The sequence below is a fragment of the Acomys minous genome (assembly GCF_964271855.1).
Source record: "Acomys minous genome assembly, chromosome: 9".
Classification (NCBI taxonomy): domain Eukaryota; kingdom Metazoa; phylum Chordata; class Mammalia; order Rodentia; family Muridae; genus Acomys; species Acomys minous.
The window spans coordinates 30,637,999-30,663,079 of NC_140490.1; the positions used below are offsets into that span (position 1 = coordinate 30,637,999).

Here is a 25,081-nt window from a genome sequence, read left to right on the forward strand (position 1 = left end):
AAATGGCATCCAAGGTTGATATCTGGACTCCAAAGGCCCACACACCTCATGTATGTGCACCCAGATACACATGAACAAGCACAATGTTTGTGGACATTTTTTCCCAAGGGGGATTGAGGCCTATAGTATGGGGAAAACAGATAAAAAAGCAGAGTGGGGTCACAGCTTAAATAATGGGGGAGGGGGCAGGCAAGGAGCCTTGAAGGTACAGCTGAGATTCATGTTGTAGGTGCTTTGGCGTGTGAACAGAAAGTCAGAGACCCTGGGAATTCTCTTTGATTGGGTGTTGTGATTTCAAGAATGAGCCCTTGGGCCATCCAGAATAACTCTATGGAGCTATATCTAAATGCCAGGGGGTTAAAATCAACACAGTTGTTGGTTGGTTGGTTGGTTGGTTGGTTGGTTATTTGATTGATTGGTTATTTGGTTGATTGGTTGGTTGGTTTTGAGCATTAGCAACCAGGAGTGTTTGATAATTAGCCACTCGGCTGATTTTCTAGCTTCTCATCCCCTTCCATGTGGGGAGGTTCAAGGTCAGGAGTGCTTTACATCTCTCCCTCCATTTTATCTCTGAAAGAGCCCTATAGAAAGTAGAAGGTACCAGCATCCTGTCTTAACAGATGGCCAGATGTTCAGACCGACAGCCTTGACATTTCTCGTAATTTCTTACCTCAAGCACAGTCTCCCATTCAATCTCTTCTACTCTGTTTTGAAGCTGAATCCTGACTCCAACTCCTTGTGCTACTTCTCTCTGCTGGACTCCAAGCCTCCCTCACTTCTTGCCTTCACTTTGCTCATCCTTTGCCTCTCTGTAGTCTTTTCCATACTCTGTCTTTTTAAACTTGGTCCTGTCACTCAAGTGTTAGAAAACACCCAGCGAACCTCCATCTCACTCAGAGCAAGGCCCTACCAATGTGACCTTGAACACTCCTGCAACCACATTGGCCTTCTTGGTCCTTGGAGGAGTACAAGCTATCTCAGGGCCCTTGTACCCTCCTGCCCATCCAGTTTACTTGGCATGCCTCTGTGCCTTGCGGGAAAGCCTGTCTTTACTTTCCTGAGCATCTTAATGCCCCTTACTCCTCCGCTTCCCACTCCCTCTTGCCTTCATCATAAAATAACATCCTGCATGATATAGTACATGGATTTCCTTATTCATTTGTTTATGTCAGCTCCTTTCCAGAAGACCACTTTCCTTCTTCAGTCACAGTACTTAGCACAGGACATAAGTTTTATAAAAAGCCTTATATATTATTTGGAATCCCACTTTACAGATAGAGAAATTGAGGCTCATCATAATGAAAACACTACTGAACCCAAGTAAGCACTGAAGCTGGCCTTAGACTCTTGTTCAGTTCAGTCCCAACTGAAAATCTGAGCCTTGGTTAACTCAGCTCAGGGTTTATCCAGGGGGCCACTGAGGCCAGCAGGAATGACTCATAGAATAAGAGCACTGCGACCATCAGGGATAACCCAAGGCATCTCTCTGTCCACTCTGCTTTAGTCTGGCTGTGTGAGGGTTTAAAACCCTCAGCCATTAAGATGGCTCCTTCCTTTTCCATCTTCTTGCATGGACCAACATGTTCTTCAAATCTATCACAGCCCTTTGCTACCCACAGGTCCACGCAGTGCCTGGTGTTTCTTTTGGCACAAGATCTCTACCACACTGCCGGCATGGGCTGATGGAGTGCCCCTGGGACTCTGTTTTTTGCTTGACTCCCTCGTTCACACCTTATGTCATCAGGCTGCGGTATTTGGTACTGCTTAAGTGTTGTGTAGCCTAACTGCACTTTCCTCTTTGTCTCTGTCTCTCTGTCTCTGTGTCTGCCTCTTTGCCTCTGTACATTTCTGTTTTTCTCCCTGTCTCTCTTTGTGTCCCTCTGTCTCCTATGTCTGTGTCTCTGTTTCTCTCTGTCTCTCTGTGTGTGTCTCTCTCTCTTTTTTCCTCTGTGTGTTCTCTCTGTCATGTGTGATGTGTGATGGTGTCTGGTGTGTGTGTATGTGTGTGTGTGTGTGTGTGTGTGTGTGTGTGTGTGTGTGTGTTTGAGACAGTCTCTTTTATACCCCAGACTACCCTGGAACCCATTGTGTAGCTAAGATGGTCTTGGGTCTCTGCTCTCTGTGCTCCATCTCTGGATTACAGGTACACACAAGCACACCCCCTCAATGCGGGACAGACTGGGATCTAGGGCTTTGGACACACCAGATAAGCACTGAGCCAATTAAAACATTCCCAGCCTTCCTTGCTAATTCCCTATCAGTGTCTTGGTCATATCAAAACCTCTGGCGACAGCCTTAGCTTTGTTTTCCTTGCATTTCTGTTTAGTTTTGCTCAGTGCATGCTAAAGGTTTTTAAAGTAGATACAGAAAATTCAAAATTATTATGTCTTCTTAGTGAAGTAACTCCCCCATCACTACGGAGCCATCTTCTCTCTGTTCGTGCCAATATGTTTTGCCTTGAGGTTTACTTTCTATGATAGTAATGTGGATATTACAGCATTTTAGAGAAAATTGCTATTAGCAAGGCACATCCTTTTATAGCATTCTGTTTTTAACTTACTTTTGTCTTTAAAGTGCATTTCTTGCTGGTGTGGTGAAACAAATCTGTAATCTTAACATTCAAGAGCTGGAGGCAGAAAAATAGAGATCTCTAGGCTAGCCTGGGCTATGAAATGAAACGGTGTCTCTTAAACACTGAATGAGTATGCAGTATAAATGAACTGCACTTCTCATTGGCCATACAGAATGAGGTCTGGATCTTAATTTTAAGCTGAGTCTCTTTGCTTTTTAACTGACATGTTAGCCTATTTAAACGTATTATGATAATGGATATGGCAAAGTTTAAATTTACCATTCTGCCATTTGTTACCTTTTTAAATGCATATATATGAGATGGAGAAAAAGAGAGAAGAGGTAGAATGAGAGAGAGAGAGAGAGAGAGAGAGAGAGAGAGAGAGAGAGAGAGAGAAAGAGAGAGAGAGAGAGAGAACATATATAGAACATATATGCCACAGGATGCACATAGTGGAGGTCAGTGGACAACTTTTGGGAGTTGGTTCTTTCCTTCTGCCTGGCATCTTAGTCATCAGCCTGATATATAGCAAAGGTTTGGATGACTAAACCATCTCATTACCCTCAGTTGCCATCTTGATATTTTTTCTCTTTAACATAGCTACTCTTTGTGGCCTTGTTTTCTCAGGCTTTTTCTTTTTCTGGCTCTTTTTGGATTGACTGAATTTTTTAGGATTGTATGCTACCTTCTTTACTGTACATGTTCTCTTAGTAATGTGAAATGGCAAAGGAGAGTTTAGGCACTAAGTACCAGCTACGGACAAGGCACCTAGCTGCTCTGTGCTTCCTGCCACACATATCAAATGAGATCAGAACGACCCTGGCCTCCTGGAACTATTGTAAAGTTTCAAAGGGTTACCAAATGTAGAACATTTATATAGAACAAGTTTTGAAACATGGCATAAGATTAACGGCACAGAAGAATTGATGATGATGATGATGGTGGTGGTGGTGGTGATGGTAGAGGTAGTGGTGGGGGTACTGATGGCGGTTGTAGAGGTGTGGTAGTGGTAATGGTAGGGGAGTAGTGACAGTAGTGGTGTTGATGGTGACAGAGGAGGAGGTGGTGGTAGAGGTAGTCGTAGTAGCCATATCTGCCGCCTGCTTTCATTCTTTTAGAGGGAAGGTGTTTTATTTTGTTTTATTTTGATTCAGCGCCTCACTATGTAAGCACTGGCTGACCTGGAACTCATTGCATAGACCTGGTTGGCCTTGACCCACAAAGATTAGCTGCTTCTGCTCTTTCATCCATTCCCTGGACCTTTCCCCAGCCCGTACTTCCTCCCACTGGAACATTTTCAAGCCCTTCAAGCCTCCAGTTCTCACTCAGTTTGCAGGGACAGTGCCCCCTAGTGGGGGCCCTGGCTCTTGCTGCACTGTCTTCTTTCTTCTAAGATGAAATTACCTTCTGACAAAAAGAAATAAGTTCAAGAGACTTTCTGTAGAAGATGGAGACTATTGTTAAAAATCACATCATCACTACACCTGGAAAATCACTAAGAGAGTGGACTTTAAGTATTCTCATCATTAAAAAAGGCAAGACTACATAAAATGATAAGCCAATGAGTTCAATTTAACTAGTGCATACAACCACATATATATTAACCTTCTTTATACCATAAACATATGCAATTTTACCAATTAAAAATAAATTTAAATGTCAATGTACAAATCATAAAATAATTAAAAAGAAAAATGTCCTGCCTTATAGCATTTTTTGGTGTGCCCGGTACTGAGGTGTTACACCTGACGAAAACAAGGACAACAAGGACAACAGCCCCTCCTTCTGGCCAGTCTCCACCTAGACCAAAGCAGCCCAACACCACCCCCAGGCCTTCAAATTGTAAGGCTGGCCAGTCTCCCAACCACCCTTCCCATGTAAGAAACCCAGGGGCCGGGGAATCTGGAAAAGGCCACCTTTCTACACTTAGTGCTCATGTCCAGGAAACCTGGAAGAAGATACCCAATAAGAACTTCTCACTGATAGATGCTACTGAGCACCTGCAACGTGCGAGTTTGGTGATAAGTGTGGGATGCTACTTAATAAACAGAGCTATGTCCCTAGCACATACTAAAATCACAATGCTGTGAGAGCAAAGGCTGTACACACACACACACACACACACACACACACACACACACACACACACACTACAGGCATTGCCATACTGCTGCCCTCTCACGTAGTCCTAGAACAAAGAGACACTGAAGCCAGGGAATCAGCAACGAATCACCCAGTTTGGAGGGTTCCTGCAATGTGTGCAGCCCCAGTTCACCACCCAATTTTTTTGGGGGGTTGTTAGTTCTCTGTAGCTCACTTTGGCCTCACCTGTGACTCAGATGCCCTCAACAAGGGACAAGAATATCAATGGCCCTCTCGTGTAGCTTTTATAGAATGTTACAAGGAAATCATGATACAAAACATAGCCAGAGAGCCACGCACAGGGGTGCACGTCTGTAATACCAGCACTCAGGGAGGCAGAGGCAGGCGGATCAACGTGAGTTCGAGGCCAGCCTGGTCTACAAAGTGAGTCTAGGACAGCCAGGGCTACACAGAGAAACCCTGTCTCAAAATCAAAACAAAACAATAAAACAAACAAACAATAAAAAATAGCCAGAGCTCCAAAATCAGATATGCTAGTTCACTGTTTCTATCCCAGAAAATGGGTGTCCAAAAGCTAAGTGTAAATTCACCTGTTGGCCATTGCTCTGGCTGTTGTTCATGGAGATACGCATAAGAACAGCAAGAACTGCATCTAACATTTATGAGGCATCACCTGCCTTTACCATGTTACACACTGGAAGTGCGGGTCTCTGCAGTCTCGTGAGCCTATGGAATGACATTATGTTATCCCCATGTCACAGCTCAGAAAACTAACTCCAGGACAGTTGGTAACCGCACCAGAATTCCCTTTGAGGTGTCCCCTTCAGCCCCTGTGCCGTGCACCCTCTCACTACGCCTTGCCTGCTGGCTTATCTGATGGTCAGCCCAGGCGTCGAGACAGCCTGAGGAGAGCACTGGAACACGAATGCTTCCACATTAGATCAGTGAGCTGGGAGTGGGGCTCGAAGCGGGAAGCCACCTGTGTGTCTGTAGTCTCACAGCGTCCATCTGCTCCAGGTACTGTACATACTGTTCAGGGAGGAAACGGCGGCGCGGGGCTCACTAGACAGACACGGTGCCTCACAGCCCTCAGTGCTTCTCAGTTTTGACACCTTCTGGCATGTGCCACATTCTGAGGAAAGCCTCCGAGGGAGAGCCCCACCCTCACGCAAACCAACTGATACTTTCCAAAGCTGATCCCACCAGCTTTCACTCTCAGATGCCTTCAAACAGAAATCCCTCTCTGGTTAAGAAAGAATTCATGGGGTTTGTTTTCTCACTTTTTAAATGTAAATGTATTTAACTGATATGCAGAATCAAAAAACACAGTCTACACAGCTATGGGGTACCAAGCAATTCTCCAGCGCATGTAAGTGTTATGTAATTTGTATGACAAAAGGGGGATGTTGGTGTGTATGTGTGCAGAGGCCAGAGGCCAGCCTCAGATGTCACTCCTCTGGAGCTGTCTGTCTTGATTTATTTTAAGACAGGATCTGTCACTGGTTAGCCTGGACTGGACAACCAGCCCCAAGGACCTGCCTGTCTCTACTTCCCAGTGCTGGGGTTACAAGCACATGCCACCAAACCCTGTCTTTGTTTGTGGTTCTCGGGGAAACCAACTCGGGTCCTTAGGCTCACATGGCAGGTGCCTTACTCATAAAGCCATCTCTCCAGCTCTACACTGTGTCATTGACATCAGGAAAAACACATACAGCTCCTCCAACATCGATCACTTCCCCATAATAAAAAACATTGGCATTTATTTGCTCTCACTGTTTGAAGTACATGTTGCACAGCTGTTGCTTCCGTGGCCTCACCATGCGGTGCACACCAGCACTTCTTGCTCCTCCCTCTCTGTAGTTTCTCATCGTGGACTGGCATCTCCCCATTTCCCCTATAACCTTATTCTTTATTGACCCTAGATGGGGAAGCACACCCTAGAAGTGCACAGGGGAAAGCTGTTCTATAGTGAGGGGACTCTAAATTTAAGTCCAGGCCGTGACACTCAGTGGTGGTGTAAACCCCATTCAGAATGGCTCCATAGGTCTCAACCCCTCTCAGGGCTATAAGAAATCCACACCTAGTGCCTGGAGAAAGGCAAAGTTAGCCATTCAAAGCAAATCCAGTCATAGAGTCTTCTAAATTCCGTCTTCTTAAGTTCTCTACAAAAACTCTAACTTTCTTGTTGCATGTAGTAGCTGGGTGCATTGCTAGGTGGATATGTAGGCATGGTCAGGACAAGATGATGAGGGTTTGAACCTGCCACACACAGTTCCAGGACAGAGGAGAATTACATCCTTAGCCTTGCTCTGGAACCATTGTATATCTTGTGACGCTCACAGTTTCAGGAATAATCTTTCTTTGGATGCAGTGATGCTTTATAACAAGAATCACTTGGTGCGTATCTATTTTTTATGACTTGTTTATTTGTTGTCCTAGTTTCTTTTCCAAAGTTGTGATAAACTACTCTGTACAAAGCAATGTAAGAGAGAAAGGGTGTGTTTTGGCTTACAGTTCCAAAGGGACCAGGCTACCACAGCAGGGAAGCATAGCAACAGGAGGGGAGGTCACGTTGCATCTACAGTCAGGAAGCAGAAAGCGAACAAGAGGTAGGGCCCAGGCTATGGTACATCAAGGCCCACCCGCAGTGATGCAGGTCCTCAAGCGAGCCCCACTGTCTGAACATTCCACAGCCTTGCCAAACCAACAACTGGGAACCTCTCCTTGAAGTGTATGTGCCTATGGGGAACATTTCACATCCAAACCACATTTATTTATCTATTTATTTCTTTATTTACTCATTTGTTTTTTGGGTGTTTTTTTTCATTTACTTGTTTATTTGTTGTGGTGCAGGGAATGAAACCCAGTACTTTGCACATGCTAAGCAAGACCTCGACAACTGAGCTACAATCCCCAGTCTCATGTTTATACTCCTTCAGCCTTGCTCACAGAATCCTCCCAACAGCAAAGCATCAGAATTGAAACCAGTTGCCTCACCTCTCTGAATGACTGACAGAAGCGGGACCAGAAGACTAAATGCTAGCACATGCCAATTACCCTTCTTGCTCTTGAGCCCTGGCTGAACCTCTCTTTTATGTTCATAAATTCTATGAATGTATTGATCCATGATTTCAGTATGCAGGGGATGAGTGCTGACTGGGTCAGCTGTGGCATGGGGCTGCCAAGCTGCCAGCCATCTACCTGCCACTCTGCTTCAGCTGTGCCCCAGCCTCAAACTCTTCCTCACTTTCTCTCCTGCACCCGCTCTGTGTACAGCATCGTCTCCACCTGCAGCTAGTGTGCACATCTTAGACAGGACTCTTGCCTAAATACACTACCTTAGGCCTTATTTAGGATGAGCAACTTACAGGGTGATTTGCTCTTTTAGAAAACCCTGTAGTTTCTGTGTAAAGTCTGGAGCAAAGGCCAAGAGTAGGGAGAGCAGACAGAGGTTCCATCATGGTCCAAGATGTTAGTCTTCGCGCCCTGGACTGAGCTGTATTACCCAGGTGTATTTATAAAATGAATAATACATAAGAGCAGCTCAGAGCTCTGCACAAGCATGGCTTATCATGTGTTTCAGTGTGTTCTGTATAATGAAGCTATCAAGCCCATGTTATAAAGTTTCTTTCAAAGTAATTTGATTCATGATGTCATGGAGAATTGAAAATAAATCTCAGGTGAACCATAGACTATGCTAATGTGGGATGAGCCGGGAAAGTGAGAGGTGAGAGGCTGAAGTCTGGGCCTTCCCCTCATCGACCTAGGTGCACTGGGGCCTCTCTGTGTACGCAGGCTAGGCTTCCTGGTAGGCATGGTACACAGTGTGGCAGGCACGTTAGTCACACACTACTGCAGCTCACTTGCCTTTCTTTCTCCTACAGGTACTTATGGACCATTGGGAAGAATGTTTGGAAACGGTGGAAGAAGAGGTTCTTTGTGTTGGTGCAGGTAACACTCCAACTCTGTCATCAGCCTTAAGAGCTCTCTGTATACAGATGTGGCAGGAGGAAGGCGTGCTTTGTACCCGAGGGATGGTGCCTCCATGATTTTTCCCACATTATAAACTCATGGAACCACACAGAGGGCCCTACTTCCCAGACCTGTAAATTTTTTCCCTTTTCAATGGGCTTCTGGAGTTTGCCAGTTTGACTATTACTGACGATGCCACAAAGAGTACCAATGGATACACAGACCCGTACACAGAAGTAGACTCCCACAGTGATAGCAATGATGTGTGTTGTTAATGTATCAAATAATATCTTGGCTCCCCCAGGTGCATCTAAAATTTTTCCACAGTAAATAAGTGTCCTCAAAAAGCTTGCCCACCCCTTTTGCTGTTGATTTCTTTGGTTTGGTCTTTGGCTGCTTTTTTTGATTTGCCAAAGAGTTTGCCATTAACTCTATCCGATGTGCAGCCCCCAACCAGGGCACAGAAGCCATAACTCAGTCTACAAAACTTTAATGTGCAAGACCCTGTGACACATGTCACAAAGTGAGTCACCTTGTGATGATGTTTGAACTATTTGGTTTGTGTTTTGGAGCCAGGCCTGTGCTGAAACTCACTGCAAGGCAGCTCCTCCTTGCTTCTGGGTGACTTTAAAGGCTCCTGATGACACTATAATGCCAGGCCTATACCTGTGCAGGCCTCCTCAAGCTTGCCTCATAGCCTTCACACTGCTTCAGGCCAGCTGTATTCTGATGCATCCGTAGTTGTCTCCCTGGTGTCTACACCACACTCACATCCCTTCCCAGAGTCCACAGAAACTTCAGCAACTGTTTGCTGGGAGGAAGTAAAAAAAGGCCATTCCTGGCGATGCCAGATGGAAGGAAAGGGCAGGACGTGTGGTCTATGCAGTAACTGCTGACTTCTTCCCAGAGAGAAAACAAGCACCCTTGCGCCAAGACGCAAGGCCTCTCTGCATTCGGGGTGCCTCGGAGTGCTTCACTCAGCATGTGTCTTTTCTCTGAGAATCCTGGAAATGAAAGACTCGTTAGAAGTAGCTGATCTGGGGCTATGGATAAGACTCAGTCAGGAAAGCAGTTTCCATGCAAGCATTTGGGTTCTAGATTCATATAAAAATAATAATAATAATCATAATAATAATAATGTACACTGCTATAAATGCCAGTGCCCAGGAAGCAGAGATGGGAAGGTCTCTGGGGCTCACTGGACAGACAGTCTTGATGAACTGGCTCTCTCTGGTCCCAGTAAGAGACCTTGTCTCAAAAGATAAAGTAGAGAGTAGTGGCAGAGGACACCCATCATCAATGCACACACGTGTAGGCACACATGTGAATGCAATGCACGTGTGCAAGCACATGTGCACACACACGTGTGGGCATGCTCATACAAGTAGATGACCTCTTCCTTTTGAAAAAGAAGCTTTAGGGGAAGAAAATGGAGGTGAGGGCAAAAGGAAATGCAGAGAAAATGTCAGAGACGCTGTGTCTCTATGCTGTGTGTCCCGAACCCAAAAAGAAGAGAATGGCTTTTCTAGGCTGTGCAACTGGAACACAGATGTTCTGGGGCCTTCACACACAGACTTCCTCTAAGAGGAGATGAGAATCACACCATGGCTTTAAAAAAAAAGCTGTGTGCTGACTTTGGAAAAACATAAAAGGGCACAGGCTGTCTGAGGCTCTATGGCATTCCTAGAGAGCAGGAAAGATGCAGTTCAGAATGCCAGGAGGCTTCTTATGAGTGTGAGATGCTCCCTACCTTTATGAAGCTGTTGGGATAGCAGCCTCCACTGAAGCCTCTGTTTCAGTCATGTCAAACTTTTCCACATTACCAGTCTATGTGACTTCTTGAGGGGACATGTCCACTTCTTTACCACAGTGATGGGGAAGCCAGCATGAAGGTACTGGTCTCCTGTTCTTGGTCTCATGGCCCTGTTGTTCATGGCACTGAGGATCAAAGATCTAAACGGATAATTATATGCAAATAGCACTGCAAATCCTGCAATGCTTATGCATGCCTTTTAAGTTTAGCTGCAGCCTGTAACCCAGTGATGACCAGGAGGGGGACTCACCATCAGTCTGCAGGAGTGCAGATGCGCTACCACTGGCCACACTGTGGACAAACACTGGTAGTTAAAAGGACACCAGTTCCACAAAGCTCCATTCAGCAGTAAGAACCCCTGACCTGAGTGTACAAGTGTAGGGTCAAAGGGAAAACTGTACCGGTTCCAGGTCAGAAAGTCTCACTTCTGCTCCATTTATAGCTTAGAGTCGGTTTTCTTGGAGCTGGGAGTGTAGCTCCGTTGGTAGCGTAGTATCCAACATGAACGAAGCTTTGGACTCACTCCCCTAGCACATCACAAACAAGCTGCTGTAATGAATGCTTGTGAGGTGGAGTGGAAGGATCAGAAACTCAAAGCCAACCCTGGCTAAGTAGCAAGGTCAAGGCTAACCTCCCATAAGGGAGACCCTGTCTCAAAAAACTATTGTTTTTCTTCGATGTGCAAACTATTTCCGGTTTTTGAAAAGGGGATGTTTGGTTTTCCCTTTCTTCAAAGTATTTCATCCCCACGTCAGTACTGCCAAATTGTATTTTAACTCTCCTCTAAAATGCAAATGAAAGCATATTTTTGTGGTCCCTTGGAGTTTATGAAGTATTCGCGAAGCTGGTCTTTGCAGATTTCGATACTGTGGTGAGTATAAGTTTTCTCCAAATGTAACATCAGGGGAAACTAAGCTCAAAGTGGTTAAGAGGGCTGTTCAAAAACAGAGGCTGATGGGGCTAGAGAGATTGCTCGTTGGTCTTCAGAAGACCCAGGTTTGATTGCCAGCACCCACCTGGAGGGTCACGCCCATCTGTAACTCCAGCTCCAGTGATTTGACACCCTCTTCCAGCCCCACAGCTGTCGTGCACACATGTGGGGTCACAGGCATACATGCAGATAAAACATCTGTACACATAAATAAAATTAATTTTATTAACTGTAAAGACGGTGGCTGGTAAGAGCCAACACAGGCCTTCAGGCTGCACCTGCCTCAGGTAATGGAACACTTAGATGGATCTGGTACCCAAAGAGATGTACGCGCGCAGAATGTCCTAGAATATGTTTACTTTTCATTTCATGAAACATGAAACATGTGGTCCCTAAACCCACATTCTCTGTTTCTGGTTTCCTACATACATCATGACTAACACCTTTCACTGTTCTGGCTTTCAGAAAAGATACTAAAGCTGAACGAGATAAATATAGTTGAATAATATTAACGACTTGGCTAGCAGTGTTTTTATGGCCCCTTAAGATATACTATTAAAATAGGTTAATCTCAAAAATGAATTATAAAGCATACACATAGCTGAGTGGCTTAAAATTGTTACATTGAAGGATGTACAAAGTTACATCCTGGTTGCAAATGACAGGAAACAAGCCCAAGCTGGCTTTCTGGCGATTACTCTCTCCATTTTCTGTTTTTGTTTGTTTGATTGATCGGTTGGTTAGATTTTCTAGACCAGCTCTCACTACACATAGGCCAGCCTGCCCTTTAACTGTCTTTGCCCCCTCAAGTGCTGGGGTTAAGGCTGTATACCACCACACCCAGCTTCTTGATTTGTTTTATTCTGGTTTGTACGTTTGTTTTCCAGTTATGAGAATCGGACTCTGATCCTGGATCTGAGCCTGTCCTCATGCTCTAACACTGGGCTATCCCTGCATTTCTTCCCCAACCATCTCAGCTGACGTTCTGACTCACCGGTCTGATTTCAAAGAATTTGCCTATTTGGAATCCTCCCTAACCCAAACACATACAGGTGCTACAGTATGCAACTGATGCCCCTTATCAGCCCCTTTCTACTTTAAAAGCACAGAAAGTCAGCCAAAGTAGCAGAAGTCTGGCTACCTGTAAAACAAAACTTTGATCAAAGCTTCAGGCATCCCGGGAACATCTTCCATTTTACCCAGAGGTCTGTGTTGCTAAAGATCCCATTGGCATAAAAGAGGACCCTGTAAAGTCAGGAGCATCAAGTCTTTATTCTGTGCTGCTTGAGCTCTCTGACTTCTCAAAACACCTTCTGGGCTCTGCCAGTGACATGATCACAGCAGCACTCCCTGTCCCCTTAAATTTTCACCCAAATAAGTCCAAAGATGGTGTATAGCACAGTGGAGAAAACTCTCCTGTAATGTGTGAGAACCTGAGTCCAGTCCCAGAACCATTCAAAATGAAAGGAATTTGTAGTTTAAGGAGAAACATACATTTCCTTAAAAATAGATTTCTATTAGTACGACGTGACAGCTTTAAAAAAAAAAAACATTTAAAGTCCCCAAATCTCTGACAGCTCATGGATGACCTCCAAGCATTCTGGGGAAACTGGGAGTCATCTAAAATATATGGTGCTATTCCAAAGCTAGTCTCCCTCATTCAAATCCTAAAGCAAATTGTCAGAATTAAAGAAAAAAACACTCCCACTGAACCAACCCAGGTTTGCTTGGTTTAGTCTGGTTGTTGTTGTTGTTGTTGTTGTTGTTGTTTTAACCATATCATGGGGCCTCAGCCTGCAGGGCACATCGTCTGTGCTTCCAGAGGAGGGCAGCAGTGGACAGTGCTGCAGAAAAGGAGCCACTAGGATGGGAAAGGAGAAAGTAAAAAGGTTTGGGAGTAGTAGAAATCTGCATCTTGAAATCATGTTCTTTTATGATGGTATCTTTTGGACCTAACGAGCATATAGACACCTTTCTGGCTGCTCTCACCAGCAAACTGTCTCCTGTTGCCAGTTGAAAGCACCGTAGGAGTGGTCTAGCCATGTCTCTTATCATTGTCACAGGGTGGAGGCATCATGGTCCTACCATTTGCTGTGGGTAGGACCAGTGGCGGTTTGGAATAGCCCTAGTGCTATACTTGGAGAGACAATGAATTGTGAAGAAGGATGTAATAGATTGAGCATATATCCCACACCTGTCAGACTCACTTAGCAAATGTCCATTATTATATGACACAGTTTGTTTGTGGAAGTGTAAATAGACCCAGTTCTCCTTCAAAGCCCTGGCCATCTACAGAGAAGTCCGCGTTTGAGCCACATGATGGTGCCAGACACACAGAGACTGCTTAGCTATGCACTCTAATGTAGTGATTTCTGGATAAGCCTCACACACGGTGTGAGTCCCTCATCAACTACCTAGTAAAAAGGTGATATAGAGGAGGATAAGAAGGAGGGGGGGAGGGGAGCAGGAGACGGTGTAAAGCAAGAAAGAGAGCATAACACAGGTGAGAACCCTGAGGCTGGACCTGTCCGGAAACTCAGCTTCGTGACTTCTCCCTTCCCCATTTTCCCTCAGACCTCGGTTGTAGGAGAAGTGGTGGGGGGCTGGGGGGGTTGGTGTTCTGCTTGCTACATGAAACTAATTCGTGTTGCCTTCTCAAAGTTCTCCTTGTGGTCTAGCCTGGTTCTCCTTATGTGAGGAACAGTGCATTCATTCTTCAGAGTCCCAAATGGGGTAGTAAAATTCTCTTGAGGAACCAACAGAGGGCAGCAGCAGACAAACCACGCACGGGGAATTTTCTCTTTCCTCTTACTCTGATGAACCTTCAGGACTCGGGACAGCGCAACACATTGTGCAGCCTGAAAGCACCAGTCTCTAAATCGCTCTTAAAAAGAGGCCAGTCTCGCTGTGGAAGAGACTACAGTTGTCCCTAGCTGGGTTCAAAGTCTGCTTAGAAAATGTCTCTTTCAATCAAGGAAAGTAAGGCATGAGGGACGTGGCAGTCCTTCACTGAGGCATTTGACATCCATGGATGATGGTAACCGTGCCTGTGAGCTTGGCTGGAAGCTGGGGGTAGGCCTGCTTTGCCATGGGCTCCTAGCCAACAGGCCAGATGTAGAAAAGTGAAGCATCCTCGCCAGTTCTGGATATACAATGACAACAGGGTCCTGAAGGCGGGCCTGCAGCTTGGAGCGCCACCCTGCACTGCCACGGAATATGCCAATATCAGTAAAGTGAGGGCTGCCATTTAGGGCACCAGTGACAACGGCCATGCCATCGGGGGTTGGGGCTGCCTGGCTGTGACTGGCACCTAGCAGTGAGTGCTCATTGCTTGTGACAGCATGTCACTGCTGCACTTGTCTGAGATGGAGAGGAGACTTTACCAAGTAGCTGCAAATGCCCCTGAAACAGCAGTGGGTAGCCAAAAACAAAATGAGAAACCTGACACTGAGCTAGGCCTGCAATAACAGTGCTTGTTTTGTGTGTGTGGGGGGGGGGAGAGCACTCATACATTTGTGTTAGTGTAAGTACACAGGTACCACAGAGGAGGTCGAAAAAGAACCTGGATGTCAGTCCAATCTCTTGTTGCTCCTCAGGCCAGCCTATGGGATTCTAGGCATCTCCTGCCTCTGCCTCTCATCTCCCCATAGGGCACTGAGATTGCAGATTCACACTTACCCATCCTAGCTTTTACATGAATTCCAGGAAAATGAAGGCCAGTCTTCATGCTTGCATGACAAGAGCTTTAACCACCAAGTCATCTTCTCAGCCTTTTAAACAGCTGTAAAGAGATGGATTTCTATTCTCTAACTTCTGGCCAAAAAGGTTACATCCTGTCTACAGTCACCGTAGCCCCAGCCACCAGCCAGCCAGGCCGTGGTTCCATCAGGCACTACCCATAGAGGTGCTTCCATTCAGTCAGCTTTGTGTCATTTAAAAAAAAATGGCAATGTGACCTTTGTAACCCAATCGTTGTAAGAATAGCAATGTAGGATGCAGTAGTGCACATTATGACTCATAACTTAGAAGGTCAGGAAGGAGAATCACAAGTTCAAGACCAAAGTGAGTGGCATAGGGAGGCTGGAGAGACAACCCAAACATTAGGTTAAAAGGGGCTTGCCGGCCACTCAGCCTAGCCTAACCTGTGACTTACAGGTTGATGACAAACACTGAGACAGACCTCTAACCTCCAAATACAGGTTCACATTCATGTAAATGTGCCACACCCACCACCACCACCACATGCACACACATACACCTGCACCCCCATAAGTAAATACACTCAAGACAAGAATAAAAACCAAACAACAGTAATGGTAACAGTTGACATTTCCTAAGCACCTACTAAGTACCAGGGACAGGCTCTTAAGTGCATTCTGTACACACTCTCCCCTTGTGGGCCACTGTTGGATGCTACATCAGTATGCATGACACAACAGAGGAGAAAGGCTTTAGTTAGATGTGGACGGACTTGGAGGGGATGAGCTCCAGTGGGACCATCTCACAGTCTGATGTTCCTTCCTGCAGGTCAGCCAGTACACTTTTGCCATGTGCAGCTATCGAGAAAAGAAAGCGGAGCCTCAGGAACTCCTACAGCTGGACGGCTACACCGTGGACTACACTGATCCTCAACCAGGTACTCAGCCCTTCCTTGGCCATACCCCCAAAGAGCGATCATCTTGTTCAAGTCAATGACAAGCTGATGTTGGTAAGACACCTGGTCCATGCTAGGCAGTAAGCTGTTGCATCAGAGTCGCTTGGTTGGAAGCCAAAAAGGAAACAAATGCTTTGGTGTTTATACACTCGGGATCATATCAATGATGTATTCTACTGTGTGCTGCTAAAAATATCCATGAAAAAGAATATGTACTTGGGTACCAGAGACTGCATTTGTGTGGGATTATGGGGTGTGTGTGTGTGTGTGTGTGTGTGTACTCATGCGTACATATGAGTGACCATGTGTGTGCATGTGGAGACATGTTGGAATCAGGTGTATTCAATTGTTCTTATTATCTGAGACAGGGTCTCTCACTGAGCCAGGAGCTTAGTGACTTGCTTGCTGGAAGCCTGGCCATCAATACCAAAGTATCTGTCCCCTCTGACACTAGGCCCACAGGTACAAGCCCAACTCTTACATGGGTGCTGAAAATCAGGTCATCACTCTTGCACGGCAAGCACTTTACCAGTAGAGTCGCTCGGCCCCAGTATGTGTCCTTGTGTCTTGGTGTCCAAGAGATGCCTCTGTGCATGCATGTCCCCTGGTGAGAGTCTGACAACATACGGGATTAACTGGTGGAACATGCGGAAGTAACCCGCCCAACCCACTATTATTCTTTAGAAGATGCCTCTCTCTGAGTCGAGGCATCGCAGCGCCTGGGCTTAAGTAGCGAAGAGAGCCTTGCAAGTGGTGGTATTTCTTCTAAGTTCTGCATCACATACATTCCACATCCTGCCCCCTCACACCTCTCCCCATACTCATCTTATTTTTTCCCCAGAAAACTGAATAGAAATCAGTCTCAAAGAACCTTCAGAATGGGTGGGGGGGGGTGCGAAATCATTTCAGCATATTAATGAACAACAAGCACCAACAGCCCTCTCCCGGAGAAGTTCATTTTTATGCCAAATCTGCACAAGGCTTTTCCAACCACACTGCATCATTTGGCCCAAAACCTTTTTTTTTTTTTTTCAACTCCCATATTGCTCTTCCACGTGCAACAAAATACACAGGAGGGAAAAAACAGAGTTTGAGGGAAGATGAAATATTATGGGGTATTAACCCGCAAAGGTATGACAGAGAAGACCTAGTCTCTGTCCACCTAGGGACATCAGTGCCCTCAAAATCCTGGCCCCGAGGAATCGAAACAAGTCTAACCTTTTCCTGTTTCCGTTTGTTACTACATCTCACCAGAGTACCCACTGTAGAGTGCTGATTCTGTAAAAATTGGAATTCAAATTTCTGCCCAGAAGCTTTCCTAATGAACAGGAGTTTGAAATGAACAATTCTGAGCAACACCTCACAATGACAGAGTTCTGCATTTAATAAGCCAGCCATTGGGGACACTGGGTTATGGTTTTGTATTTCTCTCATTTCTTTTCTTCTCTCCCGGTTTCTTTTCTTTTCTTTTCTTTTTTTTTTAAGTAAATTCAGTTGTGCTTAAGATGTATGTCTTAGAGACAGAGGTCAGAAGGCCAGAATGACAGGGAAAACCAATGCCATCTTATGCCAGAGCCTCCTGTCAAGCCAGTCCCTGGCTTGACGCTCTTCTGCCTGGTCACTATAGGTCCTCCTCATGGTCCCACGAGTGAGTGAAATTGGAAGCACCATTCTGTTTTTCAAATTAAGAAGCAGCCTGGAGAGATCTCAGGCTCTCTCATAGTGGAGCCAGGACCTGTGACTAGTCACTCCCTGCACTTGTCATGTGAACAACTACAGCAAAGCGACCCATGGAATTTAGAGATTAAATCAGAGCTTCCATGGCACGAAGGTGTGGGTGAGGGCTTCTATTCCACACACAGGAATGGCATCTGAATAGTCTCCTGTTTTTAAATTTCTATTGTGTGTGTGTGTGTGTGTGTGTGTGTGTGTGTGTGTGTGTGTGTGTTGCCTGCATGTATGCCAGTGTACCACATAAATGCAGTGCCCACAGAGGCCAGAAGAGGGTGTCAGATCCCCTGGAACTGGGGTTAGACAAGGTTGTGAGCTGCTGTGTAGGTGCTCAGAACTGAATTTGGGTCTTCTACAAGAGCATCAAGAGCTTTTAACCACTGAGTTTGTGTTCCATGTATATTCTTAAAGCTGCTTTTATTGTTTCCACATTGGTCCCATGAGATGTAATTTCTTCATGAAAAGTGTAAATACAAAGTTAATTGAGAGTAACAAGCAGTTTGGTTCTCTCCGCCTTTTCCTGTGCTGAGTCCTATTCGTTCCCAAGTAATGTTTAGTTGAAATGGAAATGTATTATTTCTATTGTCCTGTGGCATGCCTAGGTCAGAATCTTTTGTTTGTTAGTTTTCTGGTGATCTTAGGGATGGGCACCAGGGTCTTACACTTGCTGGGCCAGCACTCCGCCACTGAGTTAATGCCCCATCACCTTTTAACTCTGTCCCAGAAAGTGATTGTTAAGAATCCCTGGTCCTTACTGAGGAACCAGAAAGAGGTATGGCAGCATCTTTATACGTCCTACGTGTTGGAGGGGCTTCCCGTATACCACATAGCACTTGTCCAACTTTATCTCTGGAGGTATGAACAAATTTACAATGTAGCCAGTATCTTCAGAGATCAGGGGATACTTTTGGAAAGTGAGACTATTAGTCAATAAAAGAAAAAATAGGGTGTGTCTTCTCACTCCTCTTCACTTTATAAAGCTGTCGGTGGGCTGGGCACCATGATAGCCTGTCCTTATTTACCATAAGGAAAGGTGTAACTGGAGCTCCTTGCATGGGATGCACAGTCATTGAGACATAGACATTTGTGCTCAATAAACTCCCTTTTTAGGGGCTTTAGCATGCTGACCCACAGGGCTGATGGACAGCCTTAGCATGCTGACCCACAGGGCTGATGGACAGCCTTAGCATGCTGACCCACAGAGATAATGGACAGCCGTGGGTTTTGTTTGTGAAATGTTTCTTTTAAGCTCAGAATGAAAATATGCCGTTTTACTGTTCTTTGGTAGTTTGGAGAGTAGGCAACAGTTTCTCAATTAAGCAGTTAAGTCTCCAAATATAATGATAGGCATTGAGAATATTTCCATGGCTAAATTCATCTCCTCTGATGCCAGACAGAAGGCAGGTAGGAAGACCGCTTCTGTACTTACAGACCAGCTTTCAACCCAGTGAGTATTTGTACTCTTCTCTGAGACTCAGTTTCCTCACCTGTAAAATGGGAATATTATTATTTACTTTACATTACATTACATAGGGCTTTTGGATGAATTAAATAAAGATTAGGGAACAGTGCTTTTTTTATTTCTCTCTGCTTCAAGTGTCTACAATAGGGAAGGTGTCTTGTTTCCTAAATATATACCCCAATGTCTTTCTGACCATTGCCTCAGAAAGTCTATCCTCCCCCATGTCCATCAATAGACACGAGGGGAGGAGAGGTCTGAGGCAGTGGGCAGTGTCTCTCAAGTGAGACACAACTGGTGTCTACTGATGGTAGCAAGGTGGGGTATCTCCAAAGTTACCACGAGAGTAGGCACAAACGATCTGTTGACTCAGTCCTCCTTGTGGCTCCTTGATGCTCATTTCTTGGACAGATGCATTCCTCAGAGCTCTTCCTCTATTTTTTTTTTTTTTTTTTTGGAAAATTTCTTTCTTACCATATTGCCCAGGTTTCTAGTTTGTTAAGTGTTCACTGTCCTTTCTAGAGCTTACGTTGTATGCCAGTTGTGAGGAACTGAGTAAGCCTCTGCATAGAATCAAAGGCATCAGAAAGCTCTTCTTAGCGCTGCTTTGATGTTGACTCGTTGGATTCTCTTTGTGAAGAAGTAGCTGGGGCTGGAGAAATGGCTCAGTAGTGAAGGTGCCTGCTGCTCTTGCAGAAGGACCCAAGTTTGTGTTCCGGCATGCACGTGGGTGGCTGACAACCAAATGTAACTGCGGGGAATTTGATGTTCTCTTCCGGTCTCCACAGGCACCTGAACATGTATGCACATGTCCATACACACTAACATATGTGCATAAGTAAATAACTTAAAAATAAAAAAAGAAGTAGCTATTTATTGCCCCTAGCCCCTGTGGCCATTAAACATTAAAAAACAAAAACAAAAAAACCACAATGTGTAGCCGCTTCTAAAAGAGATGCCTGTATTAACACAATGAGCAAGATGCTAGCCCTGCTGCATAAGCACTCCTGACTGGTCTTGCTGGCAACCTGGAGATGCTAACCCATCACTAATGCACTCTTAGCTGTCAGCTAATAGGGAGGTGGTACATATCTGATAAGGGTATAAGCTTTATATCTGGGTAGAGAACAGCAACACCCTGAAAACATGGGCTTCTGAACTATGTTGATGAGCTAACTTTGGCCTAAGCCCAAAGAAATGCTTCTACCTACCTTGCTGTAAATGCTGACCTTGTGAACTATCTTCAGGAAAAAAAAGACACCATTTATTCAACAAATATTTTCTGAGCACTTACTTTGTGCTATGCATTATGCTAGATACCAAAGAAATGGAAGACATTAAGTCACATATAATCTTGGTTATTATGATGCAAAGTAAGTTATGGAGCTTACAAGAAGTTAGGGTGACAGAGGGCAAGAGAGATGGCTTAGAGCCCTTCCTGGCCTTGCAGAGGATCAGAGTTTGGTTCCTAGCACCAACATTGGGCAGCTTACCACCTGTACCTCCAGATCCAGGGGATCTGACATTTTCTTCTGGTCTCTATGTATATGCAGTCACACACACACACACACACACACACACACACACAAAATAAGTATTTTTTTTTTAAAGAATAATAAAGAAAGTCAAGAGAGATGGATTGTCAGAGAGTAAGACCAAAGAAGAGCTCATAAGAATGGAACCTCCACATAAAGATGTGGAAGAAGGATGTAAATCACGTGGATATGAATTACACACATGAAAGGAAGAGAGGAGGGATTGCAGGGCTCAGAGAGTCAATTGATGTGGACAGCAAACCTTGACAGAACCTAGAGTTTTATTTCAGTAAAGAATGGGGCCTCTGTTGAATTGTGGAAAGTAATAGCATGACCTATTATATTAAACACTGACTGGATTCTATACTGACAATTGAGGCTAGAGTGTGTGACTGACAGTGCCCAGCTGAGACAGGAGACTGTTCAAGGTACTTACAGCCAGATTCAGGAGCTGTCTCTCTTCTGGTAACCCAAGGCATCAATACCCGTGGGAGAAATTAATGAAAGAGTCAAAACTAGGCCAAAGATTATAGAATGCACTGCACTTTCCAGCTGGGTGGGCTCAGCTCTCCTAAGGTGGAAAGAGGTTTGAGACAAAGGCCAGGAGTCCAGCATTGGACACAAGTCCAGAGAAACCACCACTAAAGAAGGTAAGTGCTGGGGAACTGTAAAGTCCCTCTCAACACATTCTGACACCTGAAGGCAGGATGACATCACAAGGGACTGTAAAAAACAAAAACAAAAACAAAAACAAAAGGAAGGAAGGAAAGAATGGAACACCAGGAAACGCCCACATTTAAAAGGTCAGGAGGAGGAAGAGGAGGAGCAAACAAAACACAACAGCCCCCGCCCCATGCTGGGAGGTAAGTTGGAGCATCAGATTTCTTGAAAGCCAAGTAAAGAGTAGTTTCAACAAGAAGAGAGTGTCAGCTGCTGCTGATCATGTGACCCAGTGAGTGGAATTAGGATTTCAAGTTGAGCATTGGATGCAGCGAAGTTAAGACCACTGGTGGCCTAGACAACAGTTTTTAGGCAAGTGGTAGCCTGATTAAAGAGGCATAAAGACCAAATGGAGAGAGCCCCTTGCTGCTCAGAGATGATCCCCAGCCGCATAGCACCAACAGAGAGCTTGTTGGAAGCTCAGGGCCGCAGCCTTCACTGGAGACCCATGGAATCAGAAGCTGCAGTTCAGCAAGAGGCCTACGTGCGCCGCATGCGCAGTAATGGTTGAGCAGCCTCAATAGAGCGCTTCCTTTCACAGTAAAGAGAAGAACAGCCGAAGAGTCGCTGAAGAGAGAAGGGGCCAAGAGAAATGGTTGCTTTGATGGCGGTAGCGACGGCGATGGTGGCGGTGATGATGATGGCCGTGGTGATAATGATGACTTAGTTTCCAATATGAAAGAAGAACTCCTCGTGTTTGTAAGCAGGTGTTTAATCAGGCTGTTTGATGTATTGTCACCAGGAAGACAAAGAAAGAGACAGGAGCCAGCCTTAAAACTGTTTCTTTAACACCCTAGTCCCACACCGTGGGGAAGTAGTTTACAGACGCCCCATCTAGAAGATAAGTTGCTCCTTCCCATTCTGGCCCAAGGGAAAGCTGTAGGAATTGCTTTCGAGGGACTGCTCGCTTCTGGTGTTTTCTCCACTCAGCTTAGATGTTGCTCTTCACTTCCTTGCAGGTTTGGAGGGTGGCCGAGCCTTCTTCAATGCTGTGAAAGAAGGAGACACAGTGATATTTGCAAGTGATGATGAGCAGGATCGGATCTTGTGGGTCCAAGCTATGTACCGGGCTACTGGGCAGTCGCACAAACCTGTGCCCCCTACCCAGGTGCAGAAGCTCAACGCCAAGGGCGGGAACGTGCCCCAGCTGGATGCCCCCATCTCACAGTTTTGTAAGTAGACATGTCATTTCTTAAAAAAAAAAAAAAGTTTCGTAAAGAAAATCTTAAAGTTGAATGAGAAAAACTAGTTGCTTTTATATGTGGGGTTCCAAAATCGCATTTGCCAGGGGCATGCAGTTATGCAGGGCAAAACTTGAGGCAAAATCTTAGATGTAAGTAATTTTAAAGTGCAATACTTGATGTTCTCTACCAAGGACTAAACAAAGGAATGTGTACTTTTTGTCTATGCCTATCTTTTGGTTTTGCCGAGAGCTTAGAATTCACAGCCAAGTGCGTATTTGTTTGAGTCCTTCAAATATGGTAGACTGTGTATATCGTTGCTTCATCTCCTCCTATTAAAAGGAATTTAAAAATAGGGATGATTTGAAATAAACTTAAATCTGCAATGTAGAACCATTTAAAAATAAATGATGACATTATCACATGCAGTGGAAAAAAAAGAAAAAAAAAACCACGATACCTAAAATCACATTCTGAGCAGAAATATCATAGACCCAAAACCAGCCCCAGTTCATCTGCAGATTCCCCCTTGCCTCTGTGTCTCTATACTGTTTGTCTTACTACCTTTTGCCGGATAGTATGGACACTTATCTCCCAGTACTTCTAAAACCCAGCTTGAGATGAAAGTCAAAGCTAGAGACTTCTTAAAGACATTTATATTAAGAAGAAAAACAAAGTAAGAGATCTGCCTATGCCCTGTTTATTCTGCACAGAAAGCTTCAGCTTTATCTAGGGATAGCTAACGTGTGTGTCCATGCCAGGAACTGTCCTGGTGGGTTCTTATTTTAGTATGAGGTTCCCTCTTTCAGCACTGAGCACTTGTCAAGCAAGAAGACATGCTAATGAGGCTGTCACGTGATGCTCTTGCTCTTGCAGGATCTGCATCCCAGGGGATTACCCCCAAGTCAGCCTCACCACCACCCCCCAAAGCAACCATTTTACAAACTGACAAATATCACACAGTGGTGAGTGCCTAGATCAAGAGGGCATCAGGCAAATTGTCAGTCAAGGAAGGCTTCTCAGAGTTCAAGTCCAAATGCTAGAGAGATGGCTCCCAGATCTAGCAGGCATGGATACAATAGCAGAAGGGAAGGCAAGTGCAGTAAGCCCCAAAGCTTTCCTGGGATGCTTGCACAGTGTCTCCAATGTTGCTCTTGAGCCAAACCTAAGCATGTATGCAACGACTTTACAACTACAGAAACTGTAGAGGGAAAATAATTTTTTAATGAGTCCCGCTACTATGGCTAGGAAGGTTAACTCTATTCACTAGGGGCCCCCAGTCCTGCACCAACAGTGTCTTAAAGGAAGATGCATTTTTGTGTGTGTGTGTGTGGAACCTGACAAATTACCACAGAGAGTAGCTTTCCACACAGAAAAGCACGAAAGAATAAGGGACACATGAGGTTTGAACCAGACTAGAGAGGACAGCCCTGAAGTAACCACACCTAAGTTGCCTGTTCTAACATCTTAACTGACATAGGTATACCCAGTATTTATTTAATTTTGAAGTAGGGGGCATCTGTGTGACAGGTCCTCCCTTCTCACTGTCTGACAGTCTCTTGTTAACATATCTGGAAATAACATTACCTACCATACCCTCCTGAATAAGCTTTGTATGACCAAAATTGTTTAACTATAATCACCATTCAAATCAACTTCATGAAAGATCTATTTCAAGTGATATTTGGAAAAGTGTCTTCTTTCCAAATGATCTCCGATTCTCCTGAGGTCATTTCACTTTGCATCCCGTGTCTCTATTCTGCCATCCACCTACAGTACCAAATGGCTGCTTGGCTTGTGATTGGCCTTACATTTCTTCACTAGCACAGGGGAGAGAAAAGACATCCAGGGGTAAAATTGAATGGAGAAGGAGTGGGAGTATCACTCGGTGATAGAACATATGCTCGGGAGCACGTGCCAGGCTTTGTCCTCAACCCCTAGCAACACCCCCCATGGAGGAAGCTAAAAGACCCATGACAAAAGCTGTTGAAAAAGGACAGCCCTTCATGGAAACACATGAGGGTCAAAGGTAGAGTTCTCCATGGAGATAGGACTCATTGCATTCTGACACTGACGTGCAGGTCCTTAGAAAACAGCAGATAGAATTCAACTGAATGGTCAGTGACGCAGTACACGTTTGCAACCCTATTGGAAACTTCTTAGATCCAGCAAAATCCTGGAGGATAAGAGCATCCTTGTAGATTCTATAGTGTAGATTATACAAGGTAGCCAAGACATACGAGGTTGTATGTGTCTATACAATTTATCAGAACCTGGGCTTGATTCACCTTCTTCTGTGGTGACCTCTTAAATTCTGCCTGGGCGTGAAGGACCTTCAGAGAGTGTGATGTGCCTTCATAGCTACCTGGCTCTAGAAGAAAAAGGCTGCCACGTCCAGCCATTACTACCA

The 25,081-nt window shown here is 45.0% G+C and overlaps 1 protein-coding gene across 11 annotated transcripts in view; it reads left to right on the forward strand.

The window, feature by feature from the left end:
- Positions 1-25,081, forward strand: part of CADPS (calcium dependent secretion activator) — a 438,873-nt gene that overhangs the window by 269,563 nt on the left and 144,229 nt on the right. For 10 of the 11 annotated variants that reach the window (XM_084795416.1, XM_084795414.1, XM_084795422.1 and 7 more), the window contains exons 9-11: positions 8,560-8,626; positions 15,919-16,027; positions 22,450-22,662. In XM_084795416.1, coding sequence (XP_084651542.1) covers positions 8,560-8,626; positions 15,919-16,027; positions 22,450-22,662 — 389 coding nt within the window. Of the gene's footprint in view, positions 1-8,559; positions 8,627-15,918; positions 16,028-22,449; positions 22,675-25,081 lie in introns of all 11 variants that reach the window. The other variant, XM_084795415.1, reaches the window with a different exon arrangement.